Source organism: Lipotes vexillifer, unplaced genomic scaffold (genome assembly GCF_000442215.2).
Source record: "Lipotes vexillifer unplaced genomic scaffold, Lipotes_vexillifer_v1.1 scaffold769, whole genome shotgun sequence".
NCBI lineage: Eukaryota > Metazoa > Chordata > Mammalia > Artiodactyla > Lipotidae > Lipotes > Lipotes vexillifer.
Window position 1 is genome coordinate 253,170 of NW_006790073.1, and position 14,259 is coordinate 267,428.

Sequence of the window (14,259 nt, forward strand, 5' to 3'; positions counted from 1 at the left end):
TGTAGGGAATACGGGCAATAATTATGTAGTATCTTTGTATGGTGACAGATGGTAACTAGACTTGTTCGGTTGATCATTTCGAAATGTATAGAAATATTGAATCACTATGTCGTGTATCAGGAACTAACACAACGTTGTAGGTCAATTATACTTAAAAAAACAAACTCATAGAAAAAGTGATTAGATTTTTGGTCACCAGAGGTGGGGCGTGGGAGGGGAAGTTAGATGAAGGCGGTCAAAATGTACAAAATTCCAGTTATAAGAGAAATAAGTGCTAGGGATGTAATGTACCATGTGATCAATATAATGAACATTGCTGCATGTTATATATGAAAGTGATTAAGGGAGGAAACCCTAAGAGTGCTCGTCACAAGGGAAAAAAGTTGTTTTGTATTTCTTTAATCTTGTGTCTGTATGAGATGATGGCTGTTCACTAAACTTGGCTGTGGTCATCATCTCATGATGTAGATACGTCAAACCATTATGTTGTACCCTTTAAACTTATGCAGTGCTGTAGGCCAATTGTATCTCAATAAAATTGGAAGAAAAAATGATGTAGTCAGGAAAAGATTTGTTGATGAAAGACTGTGGTGTTATCAATGATAATGTTTTACTGTTGGCTAGTGAATAATTTTAACATCCATCAGCTTATGTGATCCTCATGACACCTTGTGATGTAGGCAGAATATTAGACAATGCCATTTTCATTTTACAAAGGAAGTGAGAAGATTTATGGGACGTGCCCTAAAGCACTCAGTACCTGGAGGAATCTGGTTGCCAGATTTTCTTTGCCTAACACCAGGGTGCCTCTCTAATAACACCTTAAACTTCTAGAGGATGCCTTAGTCATCAGAAATATTTTCATATAAATTATCCCAATGGATATTATATTTTGCTGGTGATTAGCATTACCTTCCTACACGAATAGTCTTATTTAGGGATGTGCATGTCTTGTTTAATTGGGTGAAGACAGATGAAATTCTTCATATAAAACTTTTCATAGGCATAATAATTTAAAGTAGTCATTTTGGTCAGCTCCACTTTTTGCTGCTAGTAGATAACAGATTTGTCTCTACTCAAAAATCTGGATTAATAGGAAAAATGGAAACAGACAGTAAGCAAGCCAAGGGTCTATAGAAGAGTCAAGGAGCAAAGTGGATTTTTCTTCTTTCATTAGACCTGGTATATCCAAATGTATCACAATGTGCTTGTCTATGCTACGATTTCTGTTTCCAAAATTATTTTCTGATGAAATTGGGACCACGAGTTCCTGTGGCCTCATTGTACAGGACTGTGGGGGGCTATACTTCTTTGGGCGTTGAGGTGCAGGAGAGGGAAAACTCTCGGACTTCCATGGAGCCATGGGAAGTTCGTGAAATGGAAGTGAGAGGATCCCACAGCAGACTCTTTGGCTATTCAAAAAGGTCAGAGTAGCCATGCCAGCATGTTGATATTTTTAAGAAAGGGATTCAGAATCGGCCATGAGTTCAGAGATTGTAAGTGCTATTTAGGGTTTGTGGCTGGGCTCTCTTTCGGTGAGGAGTCGGTGAGCTCTGCGGTATTAGTCACTGCCAACCACTGCCGGTGTGTCACTTTTGAAGAGTGACCCATCTGGTCTCCATCTATAAACACCTTACAGTTGAAGAGGTTGAGTTTCACCTGGAAGATAAATTCCCAGCGATTCCTAGGAATAGCACTACAATGAATTTGCACGACTGCCACTTTTTAACCTGCCGGCTCAATGTTCTGAGATCACCAGTTAGCTGCTAAGACTTAGGCTCTCTCTAGTAAGTCAGTAGCTCTCATTGAAGGGCTGCAATCAATATCTATCTGTCTATCTGTCCATCCCTCTAGTTTCATGACGGTGGGGGTGAATTGATCTGTGTGAGAACTACTGTATTTCTGATGCAAAAGACCCAGAGATGGGGAGGCTGGGTCTCCCGTTATCACATTATAAAGTTGCCAAAGAGCTCACCATATGTTTCAGGCCATGTGATCCTTTGGCAAATCTCCCAGAAATTTCCCTGGAGATCTGTATATCCTTATCTTAAAAAAATATATTAACACAAGATATGTTTTAGAAAGGAATATCTTTTCCTTTCCTACTGTCTCTTTTCAGTGGTGGTGTTTGAGTGATCTCTTAAACTCTTTTCAGTAGGAGTAAGGTATGGCACAGGGCCTATCACCTGGTAGGCATTTATACTTAATAAATATTTATGAAATGAATATTGTTTAAATTGACTTTCTTTGGTATGTCTTGTGATTATAGTCATTCAATTATGGTGAATGATGATGAAAATTTCAGAAAAAAATAAGTCAATGAGCTGCTTTAAAAGATTAAAAATTTATCTAATGGATTTTTAGATTAACAGCCCAAAGAAAGGAATTGGGCACATAAAGAGTGAGAAACTTATGACTTATGTTTCCTCCCTTTCTTTTATAGTTATAATATGATCTGACAGAAGTTTAGGGCTCAAATCCTAAAGGACATTCCTAGTCCCCAGTTTTAAAGATGTGGAAAACTGAGGGTCACGGTGACTTTTTCTCCTCTTCCCTCCCTTCTTTCCTTCTTTTTTGTTTCAGTTTTTGCGTTGGGTTGGGTTGGGGAAGAGACTGTTTATATGGATAATGTTATATATCATCAACTCAAGTATTCTCCCAATGAAATTTTCATTAATCATCCCTCAGGGGGAAAAAAAAAAAAAAGTTTGGTTTCCTCTTGCAGTTGTGAAACCTAGTTAAGACTGTGCAATGTAGTTAATGGGTCAATGCTGTTAGCCTTGGCACTGGAGTTATCACTGTCCTAGTAACTTGGGAATATTCCAAAAGAGATTAAGAGTTTTTCTCAAAGGAACAAAGTTTTCTATAGAAACAAGATGTTTAACTACTCTTGTGGTTCTGGTGAGTTTTTGTCTTCAACATTAATCTCTATTATGCCCATATTTATTTTCAGGTTCTTTTTAGTTCATACAAGTCTCTTACTTTAATTTTCTGCCATACTTAATAGGGGTCACTAATGGTAAGACTTTATCTCTTTGTTCCCATTTGTAAAAGTCCAGAAACCAGCACACTGTTCTTTCCATATGTAGGTGAAAACCAATAAGCCTTAGTCACAGGCAAGTCTCCACTTTCCCAAGAATGGATTAGATGGCATTCCATCAATGGTTGAATTCAGAGAGAAGGGTTCTCATCTAGGACAGCAGTGATACAGAGATAAGCAAATTTCTTCATCAGTTACCTGGGCAGCTTCATCCAGAGGTTCATGGAGTGGGGAGTGGAAGGCAGCCTGGAGGATGAAGTCTCCAGGGTATCCCTAACCCAGAGCCAGGACTCATAGGTGCTTCCACATCTAAGATGCTGAGTGAATTGGTATGAGATGGGTTCTAGGCATTAGAATTGTTTTAGCATGCATCTTGGTGATTGTCATGTCCAATCAGATTGAGAACCACTATCCTAAATGAAAGCCTACTGGGGAGTTCAGGGTCAGTGCTGGGTAAAGGGCAAAGCACTGGAGCTATAGTCAGAAGATTCTTTTACTTAGTAACTGTGTAACCTAGGGCCAGTCCCCTGCCTTTCCCATGCCTATTTCTCTCTTTGTCTATATAACCAGGAGAGTGGTGCCCCATGAAGTTGTTGTGAAAATCAAATTTCATAATGTAGGAGCTCAATAAAGTTCTTTAAATGTGAAATACCACGCCACCAACTAGTTAAGTACTTGTCGGCCAGAAATGAAGCTGGCATCATGCGGTCTGAGAGTCAGGGCAAAATAGCAGTGGGCCGCCTTCCACTCTAGCCCTGATGGGGTGGAGGCTACTAGCCTTGCCAAGGAAGTGAAATTCCTGTATCTCAGATTAAAACATAATAACAGTGGCTCAAGTAACATAAAAGAAAATCCCGCCTATTTTATGAAACAGTGTGCAATCGATCAAAATTCTAAATTAAAACTAAACTGTTATAGTTCTAGAGCCAGGTATCATATTTCTTTGGGGGAATTCTAATTGAGATCCATTATGGCCCCAGTTGTCTTTATCCTTGTTAGTATTTTTAATCTTGCCACTCTTCCTTACTCTCCACTCTGCCAGGCTGGTCTATATCAAGTTAGTTTTTCAAACTTGACCCAGTATTTCTTTGCCTTGTCAGATACCTGGAATAAGTGTGTTATATCCAAGTTGCACACTCCAGATGCAAGGACTGTACCCTGCAGTATTCTCTAAGCAACAATTCAGATCCTTAAGCCTTCTTTTTTTTTTCCCTAACGCTTAGGTTTACAAGTTAAGGTAATAGACAGATACATCAGAAAGTGCATCAATACAAAACCAGCCTACCAAATTTTAATAAGAACATCTGTTTCAGACGGAAGTTTTCTGACTTATCAAGGGGATTCGTGGTGGGTATGGAGAACAGTAATAGAGTACATGCCCGCCCTCTCTCTGTCAGGGAACCAAAGTATCGACTAAGATAGCTTCTTTCATGAAGCCTTTAGCTCTGATAGACTCCACACGCAACATGTAGCATTTACTTAGTCTAGGAGTTCATGAATATCATCCCATGTGATTCTATGTAACAGTAGATACCATTACAAGAAATTCAGTGGAAGCTACTCCATATGTCAGGTTTAAATGATATTTCTCCAGAGACTTTCTCTATCTTCCCATTCCTGTTCTAAACTAGGTTCAGCTTTTCTACTCAGGATTTGCCATGTATCTCAGTTTCAATTATTTATTTCTGTTCCTTTTCATGGTTGTTGTTGGCTGTCTGATTCCCCTGTAGACTAAAAGCTCCATCTAATATATCTGATCTCTGAGAAGCAAAGGAGTTATTGTCTAAGTAACATTCAGACCTTTAAGGTATCTTTTTTTTTTTTTTTTTGCTGAGATATAGTTGATATACAACATTGTGTTAGTTTCAGGTGTACAGCATAGTGATTCAGTTTTGGGTTGTTTTTGTTTGTTTGTTTGCAGATTATATTCCATTATAGGTTATTACAAGATATTGGATATAATTCCCTAAGCTATACAGTATGTGTTAAACCTATACTCCTAATTTATCACTCCCCACCTCCCACTTCCCTTTGGTAACCATAAGTTTGTTTTCTATGTCTGTGGGACTGTTTCTGTTTTGTATAGAGTCGTTTGTATTATTTTTTAGATTCCACATAGAAATTATATACCATTTGTCTTTCTCTGACTTGTTTCACTAAGCATAATATTCCCTAGGTCCATTCATGTTGCTGCAAATGGCAATATTGCATTCTTTTTTATGGCTAAGTAATACACCTGTGTGTGTGTGTGTGTGTGTGTGTGTGTGTGTGTGTGTGTACCACATCTTCTTAAGCCAGTCATCTGTTGATGGACACTTAGGTTGCTTCCATGTCTTGGCTGTTGTAAATAGCATCACTATGAACACTGGTGTTCATGTGTCTTTTCAAATGAGAGTCTTCGTTTTTTTCTGGATATATACCCACGAATGGAATTGCTAGACCATAGGGTAGGTTCTACGTTTTTAAGGAACCTCCATACTGCTTTTAAGGTATCATTTTTTTTATTAACAAAAAACCCAAGGGTTATTTGATATCAGATTATAAATATTAGAAATGAGAATTTAAAATTGGGTTTCTAATAGCTCCTGAAAAAAAGCAATGCATGGATATTGTAAAACAAAATTCTAATAGGAATGATTGTTAACAGCTTGAATGGTTTTCCTTCATAAATACTTTTATAACTAACAGCTTGTGTATGCATAATCTTTTTAAAATGTACACAAATTGGATCATACTATAGAATGCTCTGCTCCTTATATTTTTCACTTAATCATCATTTACCCTGGAGCTCTTCTATGTCAGCACCTAAGGCAACTGTACCTGGTATATTTTATTGCTGTATTGTGTTCATTGTAATGTATTTAATAATTCTCATGTCAACTATATTAGGACATTTACATTATGCCCTAACCATCTTTTTTGCTTTTTTAATTAATTTTTTAAAATTGAGGTAACATTGGTTCATAACACTATATGTTTCATGTGTACAATATTATATTTTTATTTCCATATACCCTACAGTGTGCTCACCACCAAAATTTTAATATCTATCACCCTAGAGTTGATGCCCTTTACCCAATTCACCCACCCCCTCTGGTAACCACTACTCTCTCTTCTACATCTACATATTTTTGTTTGGTTTGGTTTATTCATTTATCTTTGTTGTTAGTTTATTAGTTTCTTATATTCTACATATGAGTGAAACCATATGGTATTTGTCTTTCTCAGTCTGGCTTATTTCATTTAACTTAATACCCTCAAGGTCCATCCATGTTGTCCCAAATGGCAAGATTTCAAAAGATGTGTGTATTTTTAATTTTGGTGTGTGTGTGTGTATATATATAAAATGCAATTTTAGCCTCATGTTTCTTGATCCACAAGGAACTTCCAACTTTCTAATGGAGGTGTGCAATTAAATATGCCAGTCAAGATAGATGAGTCACACCTAGAAATGATCACTCTGTAAAAAGTGAAAATGTACACTCTGAATTGTTACTGGAGAAAAGAGTAGAGAAGGTAAATTTTTTAAAATTACCATGTATATTCCCATTTAACTGCTGATTTATTGGACAAAAAAAACTTCACACTTTGATGGCTTGTTATATTATTATTGAAAAATATGTTTTTAGCAAAGACCAGACTAGACCAAACTAAAATAGACATTCTCTATTAAGGATACCTGTCATCAAGTGTGGAAAGGTGGGCTGTCGTTAGAGACATGATACTGATATGGAGATGCCATCATTCCCTGTCACAAGCATGGTAATTTTTTGGTTGTTGTTAAGTTGCTTTAACCTGTTCTGGGATCATTGAGTATTCTTCCTATTCTGGAAACTGTCAGAGTCTAGGACAGTTGTCAGAGTCTAACAGAGCCTAATGGCAGTTAAAGTTTGTTATCAGGAAAATCAGTGGCCTCTCCCATGTTTATAAAGAGTTGCTACTATTAGATCAGCCGTTCCCATGTTTTGACAACTGACAAAATTTCACAAGTTTTTTCTTTTTTCTTTTTCTGATTATAGGATACAAGGGTAATGAAACGTTTTTGTTGCTCAATCCTGGAAGTAATTGCACCTTTAGTTATTGAGTTAGCAGGGAGTGTGGAGGGGGGAAAGGGGGTCAGTGTGGTTGGCACTTCATAATAAAAAGTCCTTGAGAAACCTTGTTTTGAGTCCAAAATACCTTACATTTAAGTTGAGGGCCAAGAAGGGAGCAATGCTAAAGTGGTTTTATCAACTGTTAGCATTCATGCAGAAATAATTGAAAGCATTATTGATGATTTATACCCAAGGCTTTTTCTTCACAGGGCAGAATTCTGGAATTCTTATAGTCATTACTGAGGTATTCCACTTTGACTTCCAGATGGCACTAAAATTGGAAGGCTAGAATACAGAGTTATTCAACTTTTCCTCAAGTAAATGCATAGTCAGACCTCATGGTCAGAGTATGGGTTTGAAAGAAGATTAGCCATATCTCTCAAGCTTTTTTAGAAAGGACCCCAGTACTTACACCATGAATTGTTCTGTCAGAATTTGAAGTCTCTTTATACAATACACATATATTTGTTTATTTACATCTTTACTGTCTCCTACAATGAGCTGTAGAGACTCTCACTGACCCAGTGAGTACTATAATATCTGACACTTGGCGATGTTGATGACATAGGTGTTTATTCAATAAATAAGTCAGTCTTTCTTCGCCAGTCCCAGTGCCAGTGTGTCATCCATGGGTTGATCAGGGATTACTGTTGTATCTCAACCTCATACTAAAAAGTTGCAAGCTAGTACCATTGTGATTATTTATTCAATGTATAAATTGTAACGAGGCACCTATTTAAAAAATATATTTGTTAACTTGTCAGTCTAATATCTGCTTGTTTAAAATAGTCAAACAATGCAGAAATGCGTATGGTACAGAATAGAAGGTTCCCATCCCCACCCCCAGAGTATCACAGTAACAGTCCGATGGGCGTTCTTGGCACTTCCTTGAGTACATCCGTGGCAAATGATTAATGATGATGAAACAGGCTTCTTCTGGACCAGAAATCCAGAACATCCGATAGAGGAGAAACACCTCAGTGAATCAGGCTGTGATGTCCTCCAGATCTCCTTGCTGCATTGTGCCTATAACATAGCTGAAGGGGACAGAAACATCCACTGCACCGTCCACTGAGCTCTTCCATTAACTGTTATAATCAAAACTAGATTTTGGTAGGAAAAATGTATTTCTTTAAAAAAAAAAAAAAGAAGAAGAAGATGCTCTTGTGACCTTAACAACTAGAAAAGGGGTGTGATGCAGTAAGTAGTCATCTGCCCTCATTAAACACAATGGCCCAGACTCTCGGCCTCTTTGAGGCCCTAGATATTTAGAATAACCTTTATCGTCTGATTGAAAGATAAATTTCATATGAACCAGATGCTTTTCTATATCAACAATCTCTCCCTCAACATGTTCTATAGGAAATGCTCATTTCACATTCTACTGCGAACTTGCTATCACTTATTTTGTGAAAAGTTGGCTCATGAAATAAAACACTTAATAAACACAACAATAAAGCACTTAATAACAGGAATAATCATTAGTGCAATCAAATTCTCAGTATATCAGTTTCCTTGACTTTCGATTAGGGATCATTAGACTTAACTGCTCTTACCTGATAAAGTGAGATGAGAGTTAAAAGTGATTTTCAACATTGAAGGACAGACCAAGTAAAGCAGCAATAATAACAACAATAAATAGTAATAAAATCATAATTGTACAATAAAAACTGTCTTATTCAGCACCTATATATTAGAGGCTCTATGCTAACTAAATACCTTACTTATATGTTTCTACGAAATTCAGAGAACTAATTTACAAGTTAGGTATGATTATTATTTCAGATGAATAAAGACTTAGAGAGGTTAAGTAATTTTTCCAGTCATTAAACTAGCAAATGAGAGCACTGTGATTGACATTTGCAGCTCTAATCTATTGGTAGTGGCTTATAGTGGTTGGGAATGTTGATGCAATGTCCAGGCATGGCCCAGAGAGTATGTCCGGATCGATTAGTAACATCCGCCAGAAGTATGGGTAAGGACGGGGCAGAGCGGAACATAAGCTGCATATTTGTCTCTTGCATCACATCAAGATGATGTAACTTAGGGAGGAAAAAATATTTGCTCCCTTTAAGTATCACAGTCTAAGGACCCTGTGCCCTGTGCCCAGTTATAACAAAAAGCTGTATGGTTCCAAAGCGTACAGTGGCTGAGATGTGCCAGAGGCAGAGCTCCTGGCTTCCCACAAATAACAATCATCCCACTGGCCAAGCAGGTCCCCGACGGCTCCCCAGCAGTAGCATTGTCACATTACAACAAAGCGCCTTTGCCCTCAGACACATAGGCCCAATGGCTGGCACTGAGGGTTTCCCTGAAAAATGCACTGTCCTCTGTTTTGAGTCAGCCTTATTGTTCAGAGCTTAGGGAGTGAGGCTTATGTCCAGATATGGGACAATAATATGTGCTATCCTCTTGTTGCCAGCAATGTTGTGGGTCACCATGATACCTAAACTTTCAATTCTGCAGTGCTCTGAAATGACCTCCTCGTGCCCTAACCCTCAAAGTTTGGAGACGTATTTATGCCGAAGCCCAATACCACCTCCTCGGAAGTCTTCCGGCAGCAACTGCAGCAGCCAGAGTCAGTGTGTATCGATTCTTGTCACCCCAGCATCTAGAACATTGCCAATAAATATTTAACAAATGAAAGGATTAATAGCTGTGCCGATACTTAAGAAATTAGGTATAGTTAAACTACAATGAGTTTTGAGACTCAGGAAGATAAAAAGGTGGTAATTATTCCAAAGTTACTTTCCTTGGATCTACTCTGATCATGTGTGAAGCACACAGTCTAGCAGCAACATATAGTAGAGGACGGGCTCAGCTTCCTGGGTGTGGTGGGCTTGACTCAGTGGGGAGAGACATGATCCCTACAATGTACTGATGGTTCAGAAAAGTCGTAGGTCTGGGGCTAAGGAGCAGAGACCGATACATATTGAAAGTGTGTCATTTGTGTGTTTCTTTGCTTTTGGCTTGTACAAAAGTCACTGACATATCTCCCACTGGTGTATGAAAGGCAGATAACTGATACAGTAAGTAGTTCACCAGCAGTGTCTATGACTAGATGTATAGGGTTGGCCAAGATTTGATGGCTACCAAATGTCAACTAGTGTTCAAAAGTCTCCTGAAGTCTCCGGTGTGTTGTGTCTGCTGGGATGCTTTGGGGTGTAAATAATAAAAAGCAAAACTGCAAATAGCTTATACAGTGAGGAGGTTTTATCCCCAAAACAAGAACTCTTGTGATGGGGTCACTGAAAGATGGGTTAACTCAGCAGCTCAGTCACATCTTGAAGGAATACTTTGCCATCCTCTCTGACTTAGCTTTGTCCTCAAGGTAGCTCCCTCCTGGTTGCGAGATGGCTGCTGCACTTCCAAGCAATACGTGGTAATGAGTAAGGAAACCTTTCCCTAAAAGGCCCCCAGCAGCCCTCTCCTCACATCACATTGGCTAGAATTGGGTCAGTGCCCATCTTAACAAATCACTGGTAAGGGAAGTGGGATTACTAAAACTTGCTTAGGTGATTAGGATCTACTCCTAAGTTGAAGATAAGGTCACCTTTCTCAGGGGAATCATGAGTTGGGAGAACCTGGACCAAATCAGGGTTCTTTTAACACAGAGAAGGAGAAAGGGATTTGGCCCTTGAATAGGCAGCCAACAGTGTCTGCTCTGTATGCTCAGTGGACATGCCATATCCGTACTTCCATAATACCTTCCATAGCAGCAAGTCAGTCCCCAGTTTGCTAATAATCTTAATTTGGTGATGGTGGCAACTTTTCATATGAAAATTTAGCCATCATCTGGTGAGGTAAAGACAAACCATGAAAAATCAATTCAGATAAGACGGCAAAATCTCCATTACCTGACGTTACCAATGAAATCCAACTCCCCATTCCCAAATCGGGGCAGCTTATTGACTGTAAAGGCTTAGGTCATTCCAGCAGGAGGGGACATTTCTCTGAAATAAGAAAGTGAGAAGGAACAGCCTTCAAGTGAACATGGGGAAAAAAAGCTCCCTAAGAAGAGGAAAAGCAGAAAACTGAAAGGATCAGAAAGTGCTGGAATGACTGGCTCACAGTGAGTGGGAAGAGAATGGCAGGAAGGAAGGTGAAAAGCGGGAAAGGAGAGGCCATTCAGAGCCTTGCAGGTCCCACGAAGGAGCTGGGGGTTACATTCTACATGCAGCGGGGAGACACTGAAGGATTAAACAGGATCTACAAATGTAAAATCATACCGATAATCCTATGCAGGATTGTTTTATATGTTGGAAAGAGTAACTCTGTTTAATGTAGGCCGTATGTCATTAGAGAAGCTGCTCACAAAATCCCCACTTAATAGGCAGTTGCCAGGAATTCAACTTCATTACCTTGGTTCCGTGCAGAGTTGACCTTTAGTTCGCGCTGGTGGATGCACGTTTGTGGACGGGGTAGCCTAGTGGAATGACTTAGTCGGGAGTGGCACTTAAGGCATTTTAAACAAATGATATTGCCTCTGAAAAGAAATAAAACTCCTGTTTCCCTATTGGGTGAGGCTGCTGCTCATTTCAGTAGCTGTTCACTAGTTTATCTCCTGACTGTTTTTAATTTAATTTTCCTTTTTTAATTGGAGCATAGTTGAGCTACAATGTTATGTTAGTTTCTGGGGTACAGTAAAGTGATTCAGTTATACACACACAGATATTATTCTTTTTCATAGTCTTTTCCAATATGGTTTATTATAAGATACTGAATATAGCTCCCTGTGCTATACAGTAGGAGCTTGGTGTTTATTTTATATACAGCAGTGTGTATCTATCTGCTAATCCCAAACTCCTAATTTATCCCTCCCACCCCCTTTTCCCCTTTGGTAACCATAAATTTGTTTTCTATGCTAAACTGACTTTTAGAACCTAAAAAGGGAATGCTGCCAGAAATAGGATGGGTAAACACATCTCCCCCCATGGTCAGCCAGCTCTCCTTTCAGTCATGCGTGTGGCTTGTGAACTCTGGGACACATGCGTACAGGGTTCACTACGTGATGGACGTTGCCTGTTCCAGTTGCCAGGTCCTTTCATACTTCATGTTACATCATTGAGCTCAACACACTCCAGAGCTCTCCTGTCTCCTTAGCCGTTCCTTGATAACAAGTCCATATGTCAGTTTTCTTTTCAACAATCTCACTTTTTCAACAATCTTTGAGCACCTGTGCCTATGTAGAGGCAAATGCAATACAGGGCATTGAAGGACAGTGTTGGAGCAGTGTCAGTGAATGGTGATGGGAGCTCGGGGGAGTGAGCCTGGACGGACTTCCGTGGGTGGAGCGGGGGTTCTGAGAGCAGAGCTAAGCCTTCCTCTGGCTTCTGTGAGAAAGACGGATTAGAGAGAGAGGTTCAGGGAACAGAGCCAGGCGATTTGGAGAATGATTGGACAAAGGACAGAACTGAGATAATTCCAGGAGTTTTCAGCCAACCCCATCTCATCCCAAGGGATAGTTCTCAAGCTGAAACACAAAGGTTATCAGAGTTCTTGAGATCCTGCCCGGCAACCATTCCCCTTTTCCATGACCTCTTTTCGGAACACTGGTGCAGAATAAGTGGCATGGCCTTCAGAAGAAAGCACTGAGGAGTTTTCCTACTCTTGTTTACAAAACATTTTTAAATGCTTCTGGGTAAATGCAAATGACTGTGATGCCTCTCTATCTATTTCCTGCCAATGGCAGTCTTCTAAGAATGGTTGATGTCAGATGTGAAATTATTTTCCTGAATGTTGTTTCTTTTCTCTTTTCATTATGAAGTATATTCGGTGCTCTTCGAACTGGTGCTTATATGGTGTACATTTTGATGACCAAAGGCCTGAAGCATTCAGTTTGTGACCAGGGTTTTTACAATGGACCTGTCAGCAAATTCTGGGCTTATGCATTTGTGCTAAGCAAAGCACCCGAACTAGGTGAGTGTCTTCTCTCCTTACATTTCCTCCCCCAAACCCCCACCCCTTTGTAGCTACACACCCACAGTATTTATGGAAAAACGAACAAAGAAATAATTTGAAGGTCCTGTTTTACTGGTTGCAGGAAAGTTACAATGAATGAATTTGCGTTCTTGACTAACTTCCACTGTTTTTTTTCTCTCCCCTCCTTCCCTCCTTTTAAATAACTGTACATTGAATGTGAAGAGCAGAATAGTTTACATAGAACATGCACGTATCCAAGCCTTAATGAAAACACACTTGCAGAGGCTTATAACATCTACCCAGCCCCTTCTCTGAGGCCATTAACAGCTGAGCTAATATTAGAATATTGGGGAAAGTTAGCCACACAGCTATTTCCCAGTCCCACATCCAAGTGTAATTTCAGCTCTGGAGTTTGATCGCAGACTAGGAAATTCAGCTTTTTGTTTGGGTATCCTCACGTTCTCATTAACGAAATATTAAGGGTTAGTTTCTGGTGTTGTTTAATTTTAATCATCAAAGAAATAGGCCTTAGGGAAATGTAGTTCATCTTCTAGAAATTAATCCAAAATACTGGGGCTAGAAATTAATCCAATATCTATATATGTAGATTCCTAAGGTTTTTCCTTTAACTCTTTAATAGTCAATATAAGTGTGGCACAAGTTAGCAGAAACAGTGAAAAATTAAGTAGCAAGTGTTTGACACAGACACGGTTCCCCAGGAAAATATCTCTATTGCCAGAGAAAGGGATCCACCAACGATAATAAGCTCCGAGTTCATCCATGAGCAGCGCTGGCCAGCATCTCACAAACTGGTACATATCCTTAGGGGATGCCTGTCCATCCTCTGGGTTTCTTAATGTTTTATCTGGAATTAAGAATTGGCTTATTTCGTTCAAAATTTTTATTTATAGATTGTGTTCCGTCTCCTGTGTCTCCTAAAAAGGGGGTTAGAGGTCGTAATTTCACTATAAGTCACCTGCAGTATTAGCTATCAAGTCTTTCTGAAAGGTGCCCCTAGTTTGTGTCTGTGTCTGTTCACAATGGATATGACGTGTCTCCCATGTGTGCATCCGCCACCTATGGCCACTCTCCGCCGCAGGCTGTAACCTGATGCCTACAGAGTGCTGACAATTGTTTTGGACTGTTGGTTTGACCACTGTCTTCCCAGGTCAAAGACAAAGGAAGAGCAGCGGCGGGGCGGGG

General features: G+C 39.4%; 1 protein-coding gene across 1 annotated transcript in view; it reads left to right on the top strand.

Moving 5' to 3' along the window:
* The window catches only part of ELOVL6 (ELOVL fatty acid elongase 6), a 138,521-nt gene that overhangs the window by 106,161 nt on the left and 18,101 nt on the right, over nt 1–14,259 (top strand). The window contains exon 4 of the mRNA XM_007463221.1: nt 12,902–13,053. Within this exon, the coding sequence (XP_007463283.1) occupies nt 12,902–13,053 (152 nt within the window). The remainder of the gene's footprint in view (nt 1–12,901; nt 13,054–14,259) is intronic.